We start from the raw sequence: 23,449 nt of genomic DNA, 5'->3' as shown, positions 1-23,449 counted from the left end.
AAGAAGTATTTCTAAAATAGAAATGGTTTCATTAAAAAAAAAGGAGACTGTTGTTACATTGTAGTACGTTGGGCAGGAATGACCTCATGGAGTAGTCCTTCGCTTTAGCAGCGCTAAAAAAAAGGGCATCTGAAGTGCTGTCTGAAAGGCTGGCAGAGATGCATCACAGAGTCTTTAGTATCTGTGTGCAGTCATGTCCCGCTGAAACACAAACAAACCACTCCCGATGTTTTGTCCCTGTCAGTTTCGACACTAGTTCCAAACAATTCCAAAGCTGGTCGAGGTAAAATCTACTTAAAATTCCTCCTCTGTGCTCTCTGTGTTGTGTGACAGTTGAGAAAACAGATTTGGTATCTAAAGACCCATCCACACCAAAAAACTACCTGCAACCATGATAATAATGTTGATTACAATAATAATGTTGCTAGCTTATGTTGCTTATGTATCAAAACTAATTCTATTGATCCAGAGCAAAAAACAAAACCCACGTGGGATTTAACAATAATTTACAGAGTAAAGAGCATTTGAGAAATTTTAATCATCCAGTTAATAAACCTAAGACACATTTGTAACTAATTATGTTCATCCCCCATATATGGAAATGATTCCTGTTTCAGAGGTCATGACTCAAAATGCTCTTTTTTGTCAGAATTCTTTGTAGTGTCCATGTAGACACCATCTAATGGTTGTTATGGAGACATGGTGACTTGAGGATGCTCCTCCTTGCTGTTGTTTGGTAACAGTGAGCATGGAGGATTGTTAACCCTTGCTATCCTCCTCAGTGAATGATAAATACTAGTCCTCAGACCAGTATCACTTGTGACAGCTGTTTGAATGTTTCTATCCTTACTTGAAACAGAAATCACTGAAAGATTGAACTTAAAAGTTCAATCATTTAAGTTCAATCTTTTAAAACAAGACTAAAAATTCACCTGCTTAGAATTACCTTTAATTTATAATAGCTGGAAAATTGATCATTATATTTGATATATATTATTTTGATGATGGTATTTCACAAAATGTTTTGTTTGTTGCTTGTATCATAGTTGGTTAATGTATTGTTTTTTTTGCTGAGATGTGCTTTACAAATAAACTTGATTTGAAATGCATGGCCCGCTCTACGAATTAATTCAAGTTAAAGATCACATTTTTTAAATTTGGCATTCTGAGATTGTCCTACCACAATGATAGAACTTGAATTGAGGCTTTTTATGCATTTTTACAGTATTGCCTATAAATGTGGCTTCCAAGATGAACCCTGAAGCAATCTTTTATATATATATATATATAATTTTTTTTATTTTATTTTTTTTAATAAAATTTCTGCCCTTTACAGGTCAACTTGATATGAATTCATTCATTTTCCTTAAAACGACTATGAACCCTTCATTTTCTTTTTGAAATATTTATTTGAATTCTGCTCTTTTCCTTGCAGCAAAGTACCATTGTCTGCCACAACCGGGTGGACCCCAATGGGTCGCGCTACCTGCTGGGAGACATGGAGGGTCGTCTGTTCATGCTGCTCCTGGAGAAGGAGGAGCTAATGGACGGCACCGTGGCTCTGAAGGACCTGCATGTGGAGCTGCTGGGAGAGGTGCTCATTTATCTTCTCCACCCTGCCTCCTTATCTCAGTCTGTCTTCACTCTGTTTATCCACCTGACTGTCCTCTGGCATTTCTCCCATTTGCTTCTCTAGTTATTTCAGTCATCCATTATCTTGCTTGTTGATTTTTTTTTTTTGTTACGATTGACTCTAATGGTATTTCTACAGAAGATGAGGGGGGGAAAAAATTGAGCCTGCTCCTTGTTGTCTTTTGCCAAAATGTCTATCACTTAAGGGAGTTTTCAGACAATGACTATTTTAATATTATGCTCAAAACTGATCCCATGTTCGAAATATACAGCTTTTAATGTGTAGCACTCTTCTTGCAACGACCTTCCTGTGAGTTTGGAGAGGCGAGAACCCTCGTTTCTTGTTCTGAGTGATGCAGAAGCAATCAAGCAGACTGAGTGTTCAGCAAGAGATGGATTGCTTTTCCAAAAAAAATAAATAAATAAATGTAGAACTATAAGCTAGTTTGGGCAGACATGAGCAGCTTTTGATTGGAATGTCGAACAGAAAAGTCTTCAGATATTGTTGCATCAATAACATCATGCATTTTTTATGCTCAGTAAATGAGTTTGCCAAACAAGCTGCAAAAACAGTTCTGTTTTTTTTTTCTCATACCAGAAAATGAAATGAAAATCCTAATTGTTTTCCTAATTCTACATTAGGTAAGCAGTTAACTTGCACTTAAGTTCATATTCTAATTACAGCAGACAGATTTTTTGTGTACATTAACTGAACTCACCTTTCTGTTGGTTAGTTGGACAGCAGTTCTTTGCTATAAACATTTTTAAGTCTTTTTATAAAAGCCCACTTGTTATAAACTTAAAATGAAGTTGCTTCAGGTGTATTCTTATTTATAACACATGAAGTTAAAACTGGTTTTCATCCATCTTTTTCATTGATCATAATGAAAAAGATGATCAATGTCCAATGTCTCTTTCTGCCTGGCTTTCTAATCATGCAACCAGACAGACATTTAAAGAGGAGCGCTAAAAGCAAATGAGGCGGATTAGCAGTGCTGCTAACAACTCTATGTCTTTTAGTGATGGTGTCATTCACTAAACGTTACTGTGAATTATCACTTTTTGAAAATTGATCTGTTAGGTTGTCAGGACCTATACAACAACAGTCATACAACAACAGTCTTCAGTCAGAGGCTTGTCCAGATTCATTGCAAGACTGACGACTACTGGAAATCCTTCTCGCCTAAAGCATGACCATCCAGAATGAATGAAGTCTGAAGATACTTGGATGTTAGGAGTCAGGACATTTAGTTTTCATTGGGATAAATAAAGTATTATTGAATTGAATGTAAAGTGTTTTTTTTTCTTTTGTAGTTTTGACAATGATATTGTGGAAAGCATAATTTATGAGTACAATAGTTTTGGCTTGACCTGACATAGAATTGTATGTATGTCTCTCATTGCTGGCAGACCTCTATAGCTGAGTGCTTGACCTACCTGGACAATGGTGTGGTGTTTGTTGGATCCAGATTGGGAGACTCCCAGCTTGTGAAGGTAAGCAGCAAGAAAACAAAGACTAACACATTGCTAAGTTTATTGAAACATTAGGGTTAAGGCCACTAATGAAGCAAATTTCCCTCCAAAATCAGAAGCAATTTATTTTCCTGTCTAAATTCTGCATTCATTACATGCCACGAAAAATATATACAAACGCATAAGATACTATAGATTGCAATAGATTTCAATTTGTCTAGCTTAAATGTCCATTGAAGTTTAATGCGCTTAAACCGGACAAAAGCAGCACAGATAAAGCTGCGTAAAGTCTGAACACTAACCTACAATTCACAGCTTTAATCTCGCCTACCAGACCAAATCCCCCAACCCTTTGATCCCAGATCTATCCTTGAAAACTTTAAAACATATATTTTCTATATTTTTGGATTTTATGTCTTGTTCAAACATGTACACTTTTAGTCTTTCATTTGAAGTTTACTATATTTTATTTTCAGACTTCCGGTGTTGCTAACTTAGTAAAAAATGACACCATTTATCCTCTGTTCCTGTTTGTGCCTGCAGCTTAACGTGGACAGCAACGAGCAGGGCTCCTACGTCACGGTAATGGAGACGTTCACCAATCTGGGGCCCATTGTGGACATGTGTGTGGTGGACCTGGAGAGGCAGGGTCAGGGCCAGGTAAATGTCCAGATCTTCTTTATTTCGGTTTGTCCTGTCTTTGTGTTTCTTTCATCTTAAAGTCAAGACTTTGTAACTTCCCTTGTTCTCATCTCCTTCAGGGTTTTGTACCTTGCCAGTGATTTTGGTGCACTGCATTAATATTCATCTAGTGTTGTGGCATCCAAGCTGGGTCAGCTATTATTTTCTTGGATTGCGGTTATTTTCAATGTTAAAATGCTTCTCGAGTACACACGCCTCAATTGCTCTTCATGTTCAATTTGCAAAAGGCAGATTGTTGTTTAGGTCTTTTCCTTCGGTATTTCCAACACTCTTTGTAACTTTAAAGACCTCATATTAGTCATCTGCATGTATGCTAACCGTTCCTCATTTCATTTTACCTTGAGTAAATGTCAAACTGTGTTTTGTGAAAATAAGCCAGGCTAACCCAGATTGAATTTTAATGTCACATTTAAAATGCAGGTATATATTAATATATATATATATATTTTTTTTTTTTGTCTGCACTGTTTTTGCTACATCAAAAATCTAATCCATTCTTTATATGCAACCACAAACTGAAGGATTGTGTGAGCCTTTGGCATGACCGTAATATATTCCCATTAAGATTTCATAGTTTTGCAAAAGCAGGTTTCTTATTTGACCATTTATCTTACTTTGTGTAGATTCAGTGAAGCAGTGGAATAAAGGGAAACAGAGATGCTGTGCAGAAGGTTTTGTTGGCAGGGTTCGACTCCAGGCTTCAGGGCACTGGATCCGCTTCCAAAGGCGGCAGTCTCTGGGCAGAGACGAGTGCGCCATCAGCCACGTACCGCTTTCATCCATGCACACTGTCTGTCTCATTTCATTGTGTTGAGGTCCAGAACTAAATCTAATCCCAATTGTTTTAATTTGCCATTTGCTGCAAATCCATTGAGCATTTTACTCAGTTAATTGATGCACACGCATTCCAAGACTGTTAATGGGGAGAAAAAACAGATGCAGAGCACTAAGGCACAATTTTCCAGACAAAATGCAGTTTGACCTCTCTCAGAAAAAAAAAAAAAAAAAAAGCATAACAGCTCAACGTGTAGTCCCAGCAGAATATTATGGGCACAGATGTGCAGCTTAATATTTGGCTTTTGCTAAATAAAAAAAATGGAGAAGATTATCAGAGCCCTGGGAATCGCCTGCGAGTGAATTTGACTATGTCAGGGCATTTGAGAACATGTTTGGGGGGGTTGCCAGGTCCATCATGACTGTTTTGCATCAAGATGAAACTGTTGGGTGGCAGGTGGTACAGGGTGAGATTATGTGAGCCTGGTGTTAATCTTGTTAGTGTACCATGACTAGATGAATAAATAACATTCGGGCGCACTGCAGTCAGGCTGCACAGAAAAGCAGATTTATTAACCTCTGTGGTGTTGGATCATAATGCTGTCATGTTTCTTAATGATGGTCTCAGAAGCTTTGCGGTGAACTGATTCAGCACAGAGCTGCTGAAATGCAGATAGGTGACGGCTCTTCTACCGGGACATGCATCTGGAGCGACGTGTTGCATTTTAATTTGATTCAATGTAAAGTTTTGAAGATTTTGTCGGTGATATGGGATCTCCTCATAAAAGTAATTTATTTTAAAAAATACATTTAAAAGCTAAAAGTCATATTATGTAGATTCTCTGTGGGATTTTAACAATCACGGCTTACACAAAGGGTAGAGTATTGTTAAAAATCTCACAATTCAAATTTAATTCTGTCGATTACAATTCGGTTTCGATTCAAAATTACTTTAAATACTTCAATATTGATTTAGTAATAAGTAGCATTCAAATAATTCATTGGATTACCAATGTTTTCCTTCACATCTGAACAGTATAATGGTACACATTACTTTAATAGTGTTTACATAAACATTTCTGAGCAGTAAAATATCTGAAAATGAAACAATACCATAATACCTGTGCTCAATATGGAGTTCTGAATTAAAATTGAAGTAAAGTACGCAAACGTAAATAATTCTCCCCTTTTTTTTTGTAGAAACTGACATAATCATAATCATTTTAAGTATAGCTGAACTATATTACCTCTCTGACTCTTACCCCTCACCAGTTGGAGTAGGTAATACACACCAAATAGTTGTTTGTCAACTGCCAATAAACCCAAGAAAAAGACAATGACGATGAATTCACAACCAAGGGTTTTATATACGACACTGAGCTGATGCAGCGTGTTTCTCTGACACTTTTGTCAGCGTGGGCAAGTGCCAACTCCCACTACATAAAGCTTTTCATCAGAGGGAAGGTTGAAATTTCCTGGTAGACGTTAGACGTGACAAATCACAGTGAACTGACACCAACAGATGGCGTGGATCCCTAAATCATCAGAAGCTTCACAATGGACCTCAAACACAATCCAAAGCTTGGATTGTGTGTCTCTCTGCTCTTCCTCTAAACACTCACACCTTGATTTCCAAATTAAATGCAAAAAGAGGACTTTGGACATCTGACCAGCAGCCCAAGAAAGGCATGTTTGAAGTTATGAGGTCATAGCATGACCACGTTTAGCTTTTAAAAATGTTTTTTACTGGTCTAATGTAAAATTTAAATTTTCTCAGAAACTAAATTGTGGCATTTTTGTTAGCTGAAGCCGTAGCATCAATAAACACTTAAAATCTATCTCTACTTGATAATAATATAAGCTGTGCCTAATCACATGAAATGATCTATTGTTTATTAAAATCAGATCATTATTTTGAAATACTAAGATCTTCTGAAAAATGAATAACTTTTAGCTTCTGAAATATTTTTCACTTTAACTAAAGCCGAAGTTAATTGCTTGTGATTTGATCTACTAGTTTCCCTTTATTTCTAATGTCACCAAGCTCACATTTTAAGTTAATTCTCAGTTATTAAAGCCTGCAATCTTGACTTTTGTCATAAAAAGTGGATGGATTTCATTAGAATTTAAGAACGGAGAACTCAAGCTGGTGTTATTCTGTGACTTTATCTTTCTCTATTGTTTCCAGCTGGTGACATGCTCTGGCGCGTTCAAGGAGGGTTCTCTGCGGATCATCCGCAACGGCATTGGGATTCACGAGCATGCCAGCATCGACCTGCCGGGAATCAAAGGTTTGTGTCTCCTGTTTGTTGAGTCCTCTGTCTCATCCAGCGGCTCCCTCTTAAGTCCTGACTTTATCAAGCCCTTAATCCTCCGCTGACTCGCCAGTAGAAGGTACTTCAACCTGCACATCTGTTTGCCCCAGCAGCCAAGGTGCCAGCTGTTTGCTCATCCACACTTGGCACCCGAGACCGGGCAGATGGCAAGCATGTCATAGGTCTTGGCATGTTGCTTTCAAAGCACCAGGAAAGTTGCCAGTGTCGGGTTTTGGCGACATTTGTTTCCATTTAGTGAACCGAAGAACTCTACAGCGTCCGCTGTGGGGAAACTGTCAAGTGGAGAAATGCCGTCAGGTTTTAACGACCTTTTTAATCCCGCAAAATTAGGTTCCTCTCTAAGGATTTGTCTGATGCCTAAACAAGACACACAGGCCACTGAAAAGTCCGCCTGCACTTGTTAGGCTTCAGCTATTTATTGACACCGGCTGCCCCGAAAGTCCCAGCTGCTGGCCTGCCCCCTTGTTTCGCCAGGAGGGGCAATTATTTACTTGCCAATCGATTTGCTCTCTGAGAAGAATCTGCAGCCGATTCATCTTCAAAAATGTTTGCATTCAACAAATGGAATAGTTAAAGATTGAGATTGATCACTGCAGAATGGTGCTGTAATTACAATTTATCCTTGAATCCTTCCCCTCCAGGTTTGTGGCCACTTCGCTCTGAGGCAGGCCGGGAGACTGATGATATGTTGGTACTGTCTTTCGTGGGTCAGACGAGGTGAGGGTCTACTGTGCAACCTGCTGGATATTTATGGCATAAAGTCTGATTGTAGAAATCTGCTATATTGTTACTTTTTTTTTCTTCTTCCCCTCCCAGAGTGTTGATGCTGAGCGGAGAGGAGGTTGAGGAAACCGAGCTGCCAGGTTTTGTGGACAACCAGCAGACATTTTACTGTGGAAATGTTGCACACAAACAACTCATTCAGGTTTGTAACCCATCCTGAATATCAATTAATGAATGAACGAATATCCAACTGTTGTTCGCATTTAAATACATAAATAGAATCAGTGAAACTTAGTGGGGATAGTTGCACAAATGAAGCAGGGCCTTCTGATTTCAGTGTTTTTGTGGAGGCTGAGGTAGTAAGACTCATTAAAGCATATTTAAGAGATTTGAACTGATAAGGTTGGAATATTTTACAGTTTATGTTCTGGGATATAAAAAAAAAAACTAAACAAAACTGAAATAACAACTTCATTAATTTACCAATGCTATTTTTTAAAGGCACAAGCTCAAACTCCAATGGTAACTTAATTTCTCAGCACTGCAGGAGTTGCATCACCAGGTTTCTGTCTCTCCATGCAGTAAAAGTTGTGCCAAAGAACTTTGGATCTTTATGTCCTCAGATATGAATTACAACAACCATTAGGGTTGCTGATCTCATCAATATTAAGCCTTAATGAAAGCATCTCTGTGGTCACTGTTCCTACGAGGCTTTAATTATTAAAGATCTGTGGGTTATGACTGCAGTTTATGTAAAATCCAATCCCGAAACACTTTTCCACGGAGTTTCTCCCTGCAGTATGTGACTTTAAGATTATAACCACTAAGTGATATGTTGTCAAGGCATGACTCATGTATATATATCTGGTTCTCTTTGTTTGTCTATTAAAGTCTATTTTTGACTATCTAAAAACATTTAAATCTCAAAAACAGAAGAGATTTGTTGATCTTATTTGCAATTTTTACTCATTCCAACTTAAAATCGACTTAATCATCTCACAAATCCAGAATTAGTTTCTAAACATGTATATTTAATTGTGCTCTTTGATTATTTTATGAACACTATGCTGAATCTGACTTTTAAGTGATTTATTTGGATAGTCCAAAGTATAAGGGCAGCAAAACGATTCCATGCGTTTTATACTTGCCAGTAATGAATATTGTGCCTCATTTAAATTCAACTTTAAACCTGTAATTTTTTTTTTAATGAAGATCATTCCTGCAGGCCATTCTAACAAATAAACATTTAGGCTCTTGTGATAGCTCTGCTCATGCTTTAATACTGGAAAATGTTAAGATGTCTATTACCTCGCAATAAAAGTAGTTATTTATGTTATTCAGGTTTTAAAAGTGGCCTCACACTTCTGTCCTTCAGGGCTAATATAAACTAATTTGATAGAAGTTTACTTTCATTTAAATTCATCTTTAAAGTTTCAGAATGAGACATGCTTTGTTTTTCCTTTAGCTGTCACATTGACAATAATAGAGGGTTTACAGCAATATAATGAATCAACCGCAACAAAATGCAGAAATTTGTCTTTTTAAATTTGTAAAGACATAAAAATCTGTGTGTGCAGCAGTACTTTTGTATGGACTATAAATAAAATGATTTCATGTAACATGAAAGCATTGTTTATAATGCATGATGTGTATGATGCCTGACTCTGCAGGCCTTCGCAGCCTTTAGCATCGGTGCAGCTCATTATTTTGGTCCATCATCCTGCACCAGCTTTGCTGTTTTAATTAACCTCGCTGTAAAAACGTTGTGCAGCTTATTCTGGTAAACGGGTTCAAGCAGGCTGAATGTGCCTTCTTCCTCAGCATGTTCTATAACATGCTGAGAATATAAAGGCGCAGCTTTTAAACAATGCTGAGTATCAAGAAAAGCCTACGTGCTCCCCTCAAAGGGGACCAATCAGAGCTCAGACAAGTTAATGTGGAACTAACAGCGGAACTGGTCATAAATACAGCATCTATGAGATATGTGTCGCGCTTGTGAGACAACACATATTTCTATTGTGGAGATGCTTTGCTGCATATTTATTTTGTTCCAGATGAAAATAAAACTACATTTGATTTAAAACAAACAAAATAAAAAGCATCACATTTTTGTTTGTCAAACACTCTAGTGTTTTACGTTTGGCATTGTATCATCATTGCTAACTTGGGTTGCATTGTTTTCCCTTAGGAGATTTGGAGTCTGTTTGATATAAACCATTAGTATCATTACTATCGCATCATTCTTGCTAAAGTATTCATACTCCTTTAACTTTTTCATGTTTTGTAACATTCTAGCTTTAAAATCTAGTGATAAATCATCTCTAAATACCTCATAATTGTGAAGTTAAGACAATTATAAGTGGTATGAAGCTGTACTCGCAAATTAAAATATAACAATTATACATTTATGTTCAGCCTCTTTATGTTGACAGAGCAACTATTTCCCTTCATAAGTTGTCTAATTAGTGTTGGTATGAAAACAGCTGGTCTGTAAAGGTTTATTAGAAAACGTAAGAGAACAAACAGCATCATGAAAGCATATTCATGTACATTAAGCAATAAGTTGTTGAAAAATATCCCTGCACTGGCCTGACTGCTCTTTCTGCAGCAGGACGGCAACCACAAAGCCAGAGTCACAAAGGAATAGTGCAAATCGGGTGATTTAGATTCACCCCTGGTTTCATACACTTGAATTAAATGAATGGTTCATTATGAAGCCTCTGCAGAACTTGATAAAATACAGAGGAAGTATATCAACCATTGATTCGACTGTGTCGGGGCAATGGGGACATATCTAAAACATAAAGGATCCCGTCTATAGAGGACTGAAGTTGGCCGTCCCTGGTGTAAATAAGAGCAGTTAGAATGGCCTAGTTAATGTCCAGAACTTAATGCAAAACTATCGGGTTTGTAAATTGCTTTTCATAGAAGCTGTCCATCCAGTCCATCTCAGGTTGTTTTTCAGAGAACGGAGAGTAAATTGAGTCTACCAAGTATTGACTCTAGGGGAACTGAATACAATTCCACCATTCATCATGGTTCCACTTTAATTATATGCTACTTAGATTGGGCATATCACATTAAAATGCTAATTTTTATAAGCAATGTGAAAAAATCCCAAATAAAATAAATCCAAGGTTGTTATTTCTTTGGCAATGCACTTAATTACAGTGTTGGAGAGGAACCAACAAGTTCCTTTCAATGTTCTCCAGGGCAAATCTTGCCCAAAATTGTTTTGTTACCTTATATCAGCAAAATCAGCCATATTTAATGCATTCTACTAATTAAAAAGTTGGATATGGTAAAAAAAATAAATTAATTAATAAATAAAAAAGTGAAGTAGTGTACAATGTAGAAATAGCTTGTGTAGCATTTTATTTTCAGCATGTGAGCCTGGAGATGAAAGTTTGTAGCTTAAAGCTAAGTCCAAATTTATTTAGGGACCATATTGAAACACACAATGAGGATGTAAAGAACACATGAATAAAGAAAATAAGATAGCTTAAACATTCATAGAAATTAAAACAAGCTCTTTCTTTTTTGCATGGAAAGTAAAACAAACCTTACAACCTGAACCATTTTGTTTTCCATCTTCTGCAGCTGATTTCAAGGATTCTATTAGGCGTCCTGTATCAAATATATGCTACTTTCACATCTCATTACACAGTCGTATTACTGGCCTTTCAAACAGCGCAACACCTCCATTTATAGTTCCACTCCTCTCTGTACCTGCTGCAGTCTAATAATGAGGTCTCTATAGCTCCTTTTCTCTTGTTTTCGAGTCTCTTCGTTGCTGCATGGCTCTTTTTAAATCATTACAGTTAGGGATAATAAATGTGTGTGTTGCTTTAGCCTCAGGCATTGTATTCTCAAGCTTTTACAGATACAGTTAGAGGAAAATAAACAACGTGTTTATAAAAAAAAAGATGAGTGTTTCCTTATCATATATTTTATATAAGAAGACACAATATTAGTAGACTAATAAAAGCCATTTTTGATGAACTGTCAGATTTAAGTGCCTAATTTTCCAATAAAGGATAGTAAATTCTGATAGTTCCTATTAAATCTGACTACAGTGTGTTTGTGCTCCACTTTTATCTTGTTTTCAACATTCAGTGTGTATCTGCTCTACAGGTGATTCTGTTAAAGCATTATTCCAGTATCTCCTTCGACAATCAATAGAAAGCTGTTTATTCGGCTCTGTCCAACTCTATTAAAAATCCTTTCTCCGTTTTAAAGATTTCATTCTTAAGCTCCACAAGAAAAGCTTAGCTCTTTATTTCCTCTTAAATTGTCTTTGCAGCCGAGTTATTGTTCCTAAAAGGTCTCTGTGTCCCTCCAGATCACATCAGGCTCTGTGCGCTTGGTGGTCCAGGACAGCAAGGCCTTGGTTAGTGAATGGAAGGAGCCGCAGGGCAAGAACATCAGCGTAGCCGCCTGCAATCATACACAAGTGGTGCTCGCTGTGGGACGAGCATTGTACTACCTGCAGATCCTCGCAGGAGAGCTCAAACAGATCAGGTAGGAATACCTGGGGAATCACTCGCCACATACAGCTGGAGGTCTCAGATCATCAAAACTATTTTAATTTCAAAGATAGCTCGAGCAAATTCAAAAAGTTTGTCTCAAATATTGATTTTTACTTAGCAAGGGATAACGGGCATCTATGCTAATCTGGCACTGTGTGAAATAGTGACTTATCTCAAAAACTGATTGTACCATCCTGTTTGGCATCACCTGTCATCAAAGATTTGTCTTCACATCACTGCCTTCACTGTCTGTTCTTCTTTGCTGAATTGTTTTAATGCAGTCACATTGGGGGAGGGGTTTTTTTATTATTATTTTTAGATAGAAATACACAATGCGTCAGCAGTAACATCTGTTTTAACCTATGTTAGTCATTTTTTAACATATTGGTATCGGTCCAATTAAGTAAAAGTGTTCCAATATTTATTTTCATCTTATTGCTGTTTGTTTAAACTAATATTAAGAAAACAAGTTAATACCACAGATTGCAGTCTGTTAATTATTCCTGGAAAATTCATGTCAAGATGTCTTATTAAATAAAATGATTAATAAGTGAACTGCTTGATCAGCTAATCTTTACACTTTCTAAATCATTACTAAATATTTTGAAGGATGATTAAGATTTTTATTCGAAAATATGTGGCTTTAAATTTGCAAAGAAAAAACTAATTTTTTACTTATTTGCTTCATTGATATTTAGTTCAAGTCAATGTTTGTCTCTAATCTGGTAATTCCAAACTATTAGCTCTCTCAAATAGCTTGCTGCAGATTTTATGTAATTTCAGATGCGTTATTAGAAAAAAAGAAAACAAGCTGAATCATTCAATGTCTAAATTTGTAACCAATACCTCCAATAAAAGCGTGAATCATCTATCAGCTATGATAAGGCTAATACAATCATAATCATAATGTGTGATGGTGGGAGTGATGCTTGTACATCCATTAGTATACAGTGTATAATGAGAACACACTGTGCTCAGTGGTATACCTTTTGTAGAAATAGCTTCCCGCTGTAAAGAAAGGAATGAATTGGTGTTTATTAAATGCATCAAAGTAGCTCTTTAACGTTAAATGTTTTTAAACTCGTTGTTAATGTGTTGTTATCCGACATTTTCCTTCAGTTTGAAGACTGAGGTTTTGTGTTAGCCTGAAGGCCTGGTAAGAGGTCCTGAGGCACGCCGTGATGCTGTTTTCATCTGAGTGCAGCTTCAAGGTGTTTCAGCCCGGCGTTTACCATTGTGGTGCATTATAAATGTTTACCTTTGCTTTTCCTTTCTGATGAACAGAAAATATAAAATGTATTTCCTTTTTTTTCTGTTTGTTTTTTTTTTCCTCTCTTTGAGAGAGAAACAGCTTGTAAAAGGGCCAATAGGACCGCTTGAAGCACAATGTTTGGTTTCCTGTTTGAGTGCTTGTAAGTAATAAAATGATAAGAGAGACTCATCAGGGCTATGAAGGAGTGTTTGGGTTGCATCAATAACGTGCCGCTTTGCTCTGGGGCACAAACGAGTTTGAATGTTGCACAGGCCTAGTTTGCTTAATCACATGTTGAAGACTGAAACTCTCCTGTCAGAAGCAATTGAAGCGCATGTACTCAGCAAATTGAAATTATTCATTATCTTTACATTGCTTATAGGAATCATTTGGATAATTTACAGTGCGATAGTGCAGAGTGTAACATTACAGATGTTTTATTGGTTTGTACTAGTATGTCCAGTGTTTCTGTCTCTTTGTTTGAGATATTAATACCTACGGTATCATTTTAGAGAAAAAGTAAAGGGAAAAAAATGTGTTGGAAATGTTATTTAAATAGACAATTACATTGTCCTAAATTTTTAATCTGACCTTAATGTCTGACTGACCATCTGATTGTTTTATTATTTAACAAAGTCTTGCTCAGTGTCATTGACACAGTTATCCCCAACTACCTCTATGCACCTCTGTCTGCTGTGCGTCATGCATACACACTCCTCCATGGAAGGAGGAAGCCAGCTTATGATTTTCTCATCTCCTCCTCCTACTCCGCAGCACCACAGAGATGGAGCATGAGGTGGCCTGCCTGGACATCACACCTCTGGGGGAGGGTGGCAACGAGTCCACGCTCTGCGCTGTGGGACTGTGGACCGACATCTCTGCACGTGTGCTCAAACTGCCCTGTTTCACGGCTCTGCACAAGGAAATGCTGGGTGGAGGTGAGAGCGGAAAATAGAGCTGAGCTTACTGGAAAAAGGGAAATCAGTCTGACATGAGGGCAGGTGGAGATGTTGTCAAATGAAGCTGGGTGTATTATGTTGCAGAGTTTAGTGCTTAGTTCTGCAAAATCAGAGATCCAAGGGTAAACAACATGGAAACTAACACCTAAAGGTTTGTAAAACAAACCAATATCATATTTGTGTGATTATTATGTGATGTTTTTACATACACATAATACATACTACCTTTTTTCTTTATCTTTGTTTGACATAGAGTGTGTTCACACCAGGCCAACTTAGTCTGCTTTTTAATGAAACTGAAACCAGAAAGTTCTGTTCATTTGGGGAGGTGTGAATGTGCAGGTGAAGTCTAAGGCAAACCAAAAAAGCAAATGTGAGAGAAATAGCTTTTGGTATTTTGCGAAGAGAAATCCTACAACTTCTAAGGTCTGATCCTACTTCTGTTTATATTTCATGAAGAAGGAACTGCCAGATCACAGCTACAGAGTGACTTAAGAATAACAAACTCTTAATTCAATCCCATGAAACACGTCTGATATGTGCTCTCATGAATAATTTTGGGATTCAGCCAAATGATGTCTTGGGTTTGGTTTTGATAAACATTCTTGTAATATTGAACTATCTTAACAGTTATTTTATAATACGTATATTTCAAAAATCTTGAATAATTTAGACTTTTCCCAATGAACCTTATTTGCTGTGTGAGGTTGAATGAGTTTGGCTGTGGCTCTATAGGAGCGAGCTGTTCTGTCAGCCTCGGGGAGGAGACGCTCTGTCTGCTCGTGAGGATTTATTTGCCTTTTAGGATGTGGGCAGCATCTTGGGAGGCAGACTTTATACTCTTCATTTTAAAGATAAATGTTAAAGTAAACCTTGGGACAGACACTGCAGCCTGACGTGCAGCTATTTGGGATTCAAACCGTTTTTATCTTGCTTAAGAAGGATTTTTTTTTTTTTTTCAATAACTTCATTTTTAGAGATAATTAAAAAAAAAAGAAAACAAAATGCTTGTGTTTTTAGTTTATCATTCAGTTTGTTTCAAAATTTCAGGAGCTGGACAGAATGGGTTTTAAAATGTGCTGGAGGGATGCTGTATGGATTCTACCTTTCTGTTGCAATGCTCTCCTGCTTTCCCTCGATGCTGCTGCAGTTTCTCCATCTGTATTTGACTGGCAGTTGTTTAATCTTTAAGCCTTTAAAACTTGTCTGCATTTTTTCTCTCTCTTTAAAAAGGGTATCCTGTAGCCTGTCTGCAGGACTTGGACTGGAAAACTTGAAGTAGAAAGTTTATGTAACACTTTGAAAGTTGACCTTTTTATTATTTTACTGAAAGCCGAGAACTGTTTCTCAAACACTTTGCCCATCTTTACTCTTTGCTGGTTTTGTTACCGTTGAATTTTTTTTTTTTCCTCTTTTCTTGTTTAATGATATTGTTTTCTGGTCTGCAACACACAATTTCTTTAGAATGATCAAATCAAATCAAATCAATTTCAAAGTTAAAAATGTAACTGCTACTTTTTAGAGAAAGTTCCACAGATGTAAAAAGGCTTCGAGTCAAAGAAGAAAGTTTGTCCTGCCAGTATGTAATTATGAAGAAACCCTGTAAAATTCCTCTCACAAAGACTGTTTGGCAGTCATTTAGCGCTGTGATGATGTAACTATTCCCTGCAGAAGAAAACTAAATGAGCGGTTTGTTTATGTCCTCAGAGATCATCCCTCGCTCCATCCTAATGACCACCTTTGAAGGCAGCTACTACCTGCTGTGTGCCCTGGGAGACGGAGCACTCTTCTACTTTGGTCTTGACCTACAGACTGGTAGGTTCACCAACACAAACGCTCTGCCCATTACATCTGAGAACGTTGCATTTTTAGATCCATCTGTTTGTAGGAATATTATTTCAATCAGAACTGTAGGACTACCAGTGAAGCTTTTATCACAAAATAACTCTAAAGGCTGTAGAAATCCAAGAACTTCAGTATCTTCAAGCTGGTTACCAACAGACGTCATCCCGATGCACTGTTTGAGATGAAAACTCTATATTTGATTATAAATAATTAATTATAGCTCTGAGCCAGGAGTGTTTTCATTCAGATAATCGTCAACTAATTTAGTAACTAGTCATTAACTAGAGTAGACAGACTCAAACTAAGGCAATAATTGTTAATTTCCATTGTTTTATGTAGTTCAAGTAACGTATAAAAAGGCTTAAATAGTTAAATGAAAAGTCTGCTGAATGTGCCAGTTGTCTAATCCAATTAATCATCAGAATAATTGATAGGTTTTATTAATAATAAATATGACACTGTCAATGGCAGCATGAACTCACTAAATTCACTAAAGGTTTAATACAAAAGTATTAAACCAGGAATACTTTCAATATTTAGATAAAATGTGGAGAATAAAGTCCATGGCATTGATAAATGTAAATAATTCATAAATGTTGTGCAGCAGGAGAAGCTGTTCAAATAGGAAAACCTAAACTCATTTTTCACATTTTTAACTTTCTTTTTTTCCAGTTTCCACTCTGCATCATCTTTGTAGGTTTTACAGGAAATGTGTTAGAAGAACATTTTATATTTTACACAACCAGTAACAGAGGAGTAGCATTATTAAGAATTCATAGCATTCAAGGCCAGTTTTAGTCCATTTTTGTGTTCAGGCTTAAATCCTCGAGCCAATTCTGCAGACATTCCCTAACTGCATCATATTTGTTGCTTAGCAGCTGGAGGACACGACTCTCTCAGTGTGGAGGTTTTTAGAAAGCGTGCTTCTTAAATTCTTCATGAAAGTCACAGTTTAAAACATTTAGTTTCGACCTTAGTGTTTGTTTTCATGACTGTTCAGAAAGACTTGTTGCACTCTGCTAGTTTTGTTATTGTGGCTATCGGAAGCCAAAAGATGCCAGTAAAGCGGTTTCGTCCTGTCAAAGTACCCACTTGACTGCATATAATTGGACAATTGTCAACAAAAAGACATTATGCCACAGATTTCACCAGCTGTAAATTAACTTTGAGTTGTTTGAATACACCCGACTGGCTGCTCTTTTTTTTTTTTCTAATTATGAGAACTGTTATGAACTTCTCAGGATAAACCAGATTAATTCTGTGTTCTTGTTTCATTATTTGCACATTAAATGGTACATAAGTTGCATCCAACTTTATTTACCCCTCAGGACATTAACAAGTGATGAGATTTCAAAGTGCAGTCAAGTGTTAAAATGTAGTCCATTAGAGCTGCATCTTATTGTCATTGCAGATTATAACATAATTTCCGCAGTGCACAGGATGACGTTGTATTGTCATATCATCTGTCTGAAATACCATTCTGCCTCATGACAAAAGAGAAGTGCTGCAACTTTGTAAGTGTTGTTGACAATCAATCAAATATCAGAGTTGCAGATGATTTTTCTTTCAGCCAAGTAAACAATAAATAGACGTTTTTCCTCCGATTGTTTGCAGACAGTAAGAAGCTCCTGTTCAAACCCCAACTCAGGGCTGGGGTAATGCTGCAAGAACGTACACAGGGATTTAAAAATAATCAGATCACTTCTCCTGTAAACTTCTTGCTCTAAATTGAATAAAACCAAGGCAGAAACTGCGGTATGAGTGTGCATATAAATGTACTCATTAACTTTGGTTTGCTCAGATCACAGGATCACAGACGTAGTATGTTAGTTAGAGGGGAGAGAAGGCCAGAACATCAAAAGACAGAGCCAGGCCCTATGCTGAGTATGCTATATATGCCTTTACTGCACATGAATTAAAAACGAGATAAAACTAGTAAAGGCAAGTGGCTCTAAACAAAGCTCAGGGCTCGCTGAGCACACAAGGACAAACATTACTGCAAATTGCTCCTCCGACCTTAACAACAACTACAACAGCCACCTTTCCACCTGGAGTTAAATATACGCCTTGACCTCATTGTGTTTTCCCAGGAGCCCTCAGCGAGCGTAAGAAGGTCACTCTTGGCACGCAGCCCACCGTGCTGCGGACCTTCAGATCGCTGTCCACCTCAAACGTCTTCGCCTGCTCCGACCGGCCCACTGTTATCTACTCGTCCAACCACAAGCTGGTGTTTTCCAACGTCAATCTGAAGGAAGTCAATTACATGTGCCCACTCAACTCTGAGGGCTACCCAGACAGGTCAGCAGGGAAACTTTTTCGCTACAACAGTGCTTTCTCTGATGTGATGTATATGAACACTTTGTTTTAGCATACGCAGCTTTCTGCATACGTTTCCCGCAGACTGCATTGACCTATACAGTCTGTCTGTTTGGATTTGTAGGACAGGCAACTGTTATTCTCTCTCTTTTTTTTTTTTTTTTTTGCTTTCTTTCTTTTTTTCCTCTGTAAATTACTAATTTTTTGGTGTTTCTCTTTTTGTGATTTCTTTAGTCTGGCTTTGGCCAACAACAGCACACTGACCATCGGCACCATTGATGAAATTCAAAAACTCCATATTCGCACAGTTCCCCTCTACGAGTCTCCCAGGTCAGTCGTCTATTCAAACAATAAGTTGGGGGAAAAAAAACCTCAATATAAATGCTTCACAGCTTTTATCACAAAATATGTTCTCATTTGTAGTAGCTGTATTTTTTTCAGCCTTGTTAATGGCAAAAGCTGCTCAACTTATTGTCTATTTTACTTTAGCTTATATTTATGGTAATTTCTCGTCTCCATCTCACTATCAGGCGGATCTGTTACCAAGAGGTTTCACAATGTTTCGGGGTTCTGTCGAGCCGGGTGGAGATCCAGGATGTTAGCGGCACCACGTCTGCTGTACGGCCTAGTGCAAGCACACAGGTACTGCATCATAGGACTCATTTTGCTGTCTCATATAAGCAACCAGGCTGACTAAGAACTCGAATGCACTTTACGTCTCATGACACATTTTTATTTTTTAACAGAATCCAGTTTGGTTCAAATCAGATCCATTCTATTAAATCTAATAATTTAGTCAGGTTTGAATCCAGTTCCACATAATTAATTTAAATGTGTTACAATCCAGTCAAATTAAGTTGATCGTAGACTTCAATGTGGTGAAAAGGTCATCAAATTCTTCTTTCTAAGCAAGCGTACCGTGGCAATAAAGAGATACAGCTTACTTTAAATAAGAAAAACATTAAAACCTCCACCAGGTTCAGTCTGCTGTCTGTCATGACTGGAAAACAAAACAGTACTTTTGATGACGTACAAAAACAAGAAGTTAATAGCAGCAATAACTGCTTTTTAAGCGACTACCTTGTGTTTAGCTGAATTACACAGCTAAACACAACAACAGTGTCCCAGGAGTACTTTCTATTACCTCTTGGCCACTTCTTCTAAACAGAGATTCTATCTCAAAGGACCTCCTCTGGCTGTACAGGTTAAATAAATTAAAAAAACGGGTATTAATAAATATGGAGAATAAAACAGAGTACACAAAATTATTGCCAGAGCTAAACAGAGCAGCGCTGGAAAAATAGAACTTTATACAGGTAAAAAATAATAATACGGTAACAGCTTTGCTATTGATGAACATAGATGAGGATTTCTGTCAGGAATAATTTGCTGCAATAATTTTGTCAACAATTACACCCGGAATAAAGACACGACTTTCTACTGTGGGGAAATAAAAATTACTCAAAGATCAAAACCTCAAAAAACCTTAGCTAAGATGAGAATTGTTGGCCCAGCTGTACTCTTTTTGTTGGAAAGAAGAAGAAGTAAAGTTTTAGTGGCTCAGTTCAGATGGAGACAGGAGCAAACACAGCTGGAAATATACCTTCCATGGTGAGGAAGAAAGCAGAAGTACACAAAGGTAATGGCAGCAATAATCCTACCAGTTGTTCAGGCTGGAAAAGAGACAACGTTCCCAGTCTGAAGCCCATGTTGTTAGTTCTGAATTACAGCACTATCAGAATATTATTTGGTAAACACTCCATAATGAAGGTCATGTTCATAATTATCACATAGCAGCCTCAGTGCCTGCCAAAGAACCCTTAAAAATGATATTTAACATCATTAAGGAGAGTCAAGTCAAATTGTGTGTTTTTTTTTTATACTTATTTTTTTATGACTAGTTTGTCCCAGAGACGGCGCGCCGTCCAGGTAAATTAAAATAGGCCGAAGTTCACAGTTTGTTGTGAGAATGATTTATGAAAATAAATTTACTGTTTTGTGTATGCTAAATAATGTTCTTGATTCCTCCTGAAAATACCCTTAATATTTTAGCTCATTGGTTTATTCCCGTTAATTAAGCATAATTTCCTATTTTTATTTGGAACAGACTTGATTTTTTTTTTATAATTAAGTTGAAAAATATGTGCATATGGTTTAGTATATAAATCTTCCTTCTAAATGACATGCCAAATATGCCTTGGCAGCTGGGAAAAAAAACAACCCTGAAGCAGTCTGTCTAAATCTTCCTTATGTGAGAAACAGAATTGCTGTTTTTGTGCCAGATGTACCTCAAAACCATTCTTTAGTAAGAACGTAGCGCGATACGGACAGAGCCATCTATGAAATCATTTTTCCCTAATTAAGTCAACTTTAAATATTTTCATTTAAAAAATTATTTGCCAGCATTTCGAAGCAATCAGATCAGCTGGAGAGTTAATTAAAACGTCCTCTCAGCCGTGCACATGTGCTACCTGTCCTGCTCATTTCTATAGATTCTCCAAAGGGGACAGGTGTGTACTTTCATTTGTTTGTGTGTTTGTGTTTACTGCCACCGAGCCTCTCACATCTGATGACCAGAATGATGTTTACCTGATTTTCGATGCTGCACATCTGCTGCTGCAGATGGTGCCGACTGTGCCGTTGGCGCTTCCCACGCAGACACATTGTGTATTGTGCTTTTTTTTTTTTTTTTGTCATGTACCACATTTGTCTTTGCCCTCACTTCTCTCTCTGCATCCTGTCTCATACGTCTACAGGCGCTCTCCAGCAGCGTGAGCTCCAGCAAGCTCTTCCCCAGCAGCACTTCTCCACATGAGACCTCCTTTGGTGAGGAGGTGGAGGTTCACAGTCTGCTCGTCGTGGATCAACACACCTTTGAAGGTGAGACAGCCGAGGCTGCATTTCCATTTGAACTCTGAGCTGCTGCATCCATGCGAAGCCTCTGGTGGCTAAATGCTCTCAGCTTGGTGGAATAGTTGATCTCATAAGGACTATGCCGTTTTAATCAACTAAATTTTCCTTATTTAATCTCTTACATTTAAAAGGCTTAGGTTATTTTTACCACTTACTGCAGTTTGGTGTTGATTCTCTATTCAGTCTTTAATACCAGGAATTAAAAGTATGCATATATCTGTATGCAGTTTCTAAATTAATGATGAACACGTTTTATAGGGAAGCCAAGTGGAGGTGACTGCTTCCTGCTCCTTTCTGTTTTGCATTGCAGATTTTATTTCTGCACCAAGACTTCTTTTTAAAAGGCCGGTTGCTGCTCTACCCTCATAAATTAGTGTATGTCACCTGTTAACAATATGTAAATAAGAGACTGTTTCAGCACAATGTATCTGCAGCTGACTACACTGTTGATGTGAGATGCATTCGGATGCAGAGGACATAGATTTTGATTCTTGAGCCCCTTCGTATATCAGTTACTTCGGCGTGTTATTGGCCGATCTTCATTAGAAAGAAGCTATGAAGCTATTAAAAAGCCTATCAGGTGGAGAGAAGTGAAGGAGAGATTGATAAATAATATCTCAGAGAAAATATTGATAAACGAAGATGCATTTGTCTTTGCATAATAAGTAAATCAATGCACCCGACACCAAATCTTCTCTGACAGAAACTATGAGGCACATCCCTTCTGGGATCCTCAATATGGATTTAGTTAAATAAGAAGCTCTGAAGTGATTTTCCTTCTCCTGGAGTCATTTCTTCATGGCACTTTGTAGATAAACTCATCACATAAAGAGGGTAGCCTGACCATATAAGAAGATAAAATTAGGTGCGCTACAGGATTCTTTTTTTTTTTTGGGATAATAAATGAACATTGACAGCTTACGGTTAACAAATAAACAGAAATCCTTCTTTTTCATCATTTTGTTTGTTTTGACCTTTATTGTAGTCTATAATTGAATATATTTTGTGTTACTGACCAATTGAAGAGCATTAATTGATGGTTTCAAGGGCACTTTGACATCTTGTTGTGTTGGACACCAAATTGATAGCCTCTTAACATTTTCACATTTTGTTACATCATAATCACAAACATTAATATATTTTTTAGTGGTTTTATGTGATTGAACAACACAAAGTAGTTCATAAGTTTAAGTTTGGTGCAAAATTATGTGATATTCAACTTATTTTCCAAATATAAATCTGTATGGTGTGTGTTTATGAATCTCTGTTACTCTGATACCCCTAAATAAACACACAGTAGCCAAATGCCTTTGAAAGTCACTGGTGTGTAGTTTTAACTTTTGAAAAGTATGTCACCATTATTTTGCTTAACCTCCCAATTGTGCACGTTGTTGGCGTGTTACATAAATGCCAATAAAATACATTTCGAGTTGTGATTCTAATGTGATTAAAAAAAAAAACCTTCAAGGGTTATTGGTAGGACGGGGTGATACTACTTCAAAATAAAAACTCTGACATACCACATCTGATTTCCAATTCCAAGCTTTTTTTTTTTCTTGCTTTCCCTTCTTAAAAAATGATAAATGACTGAAAACATGGTGACACAGTGTGAACCTATAGAAACCCAATGAGGGCATCGGTGGAAAAAAATCCACATTTTCCAGAAATTAAATCTTGGAAAGCCTCAGGTACAAGTACTTAACTTTACACTGCACCTTTAATTTTACAGCTCAGTTCATAGTATTAATTCACTTAACATTAAATAAAATCTGTTTTTTCTTTTTTAAAATGGAGGCTTTCCACTATTTAATGAGGTAGTTTAGCAGTTTTTATTCATGGCTCCTGTGCAGTGACCTGTAACCAAGGACCACTCATGTTTTGCTTGTTTCGTGTTTGTTTGGTGGAGTCAGAAGTGCAGGTGGTCCTTCGGTTTGGCTGAGGTCACGTTTCTATTAGTATGAAAACACGAATGTGTCACAATAATCCAGAAAACGC

The 23,449-nt window shown here is 37.2% G+C and overlaps 1 protein-coding gene across 1 annotated transcript in view; it reads left to right on the top strand.

Annotated features, from left to right (window-relative positions):
• ddb1 (damage-specific DNA binding protein 1) overlaps positions 1-23,449 on the top strand; it is a 45,162-nt gene that overhangs the window by 8,619 nt on the left and 13,094 nt on the right. The window contains exons 7-19 of the mRNA XM_014978562.2: positions 1,436-1,594; positions 3,043-3,126; positions 3,649-3,765; positions 6,770-6,872; positions 7,559-7,634; positions 7,734-7,842; positions 11,983-12,161; positions 14,196-14,359; positions 16,088-16,195; positions 18,316-18,523; positions 18,776-18,871; positions 19,072-19,183; positions 21,298-21,421. Of these exons, the coding sequence (XP_014834048.2) occupies positions 1,436-1,594; positions 3,043-3,126; positions 3,649-3,765; positions 6,770-6,872; positions 7,559-7,634; positions 7,734-7,842; positions 11,983-12,161; positions 14,196-14,359; positions 16,088-16,195; positions 18,316-18,523; positions 18,776-18,871; positions 19,072-19,183; positions 21,298-21,421 (1,639 nt within the window). The remainder of the gene's footprint in view (positions 1-1,435; positions 1,595-3,042; positions 3,127-3,648; positions 3,766-6,769; positions 6,873-7,558; positions 7,635-7,733; positions 7,843-11,982; positions 12,162-14,195; positions 14,360-16,087; positions 16,196-18,315; positions 18,524-18,775; positions 18,872-19,071; positions 19,184-21,297; positions 21,422-23,449) is intronic.

The sequence above is a fragment of the Poecilia mexicana genome, unplaced genomic scaffold, assembly GCF_051168715.1.
Source record: "Poecilia mexicana isolate PSO_F unplaced genomic scaffold, ASM5116871v1 scaffold_3, whole genome shotgun sequence".
Classification (NCBI taxonomy): Eukaryota; Metazoa; Chordata; class Actinopteri; order Cyprinodontiformes; family Poeciliidae; genus Poecilia; species Poecilia mexicana.
This window is presented reverse-complemented; position numbering and strand designations above follow the sequence as displayed.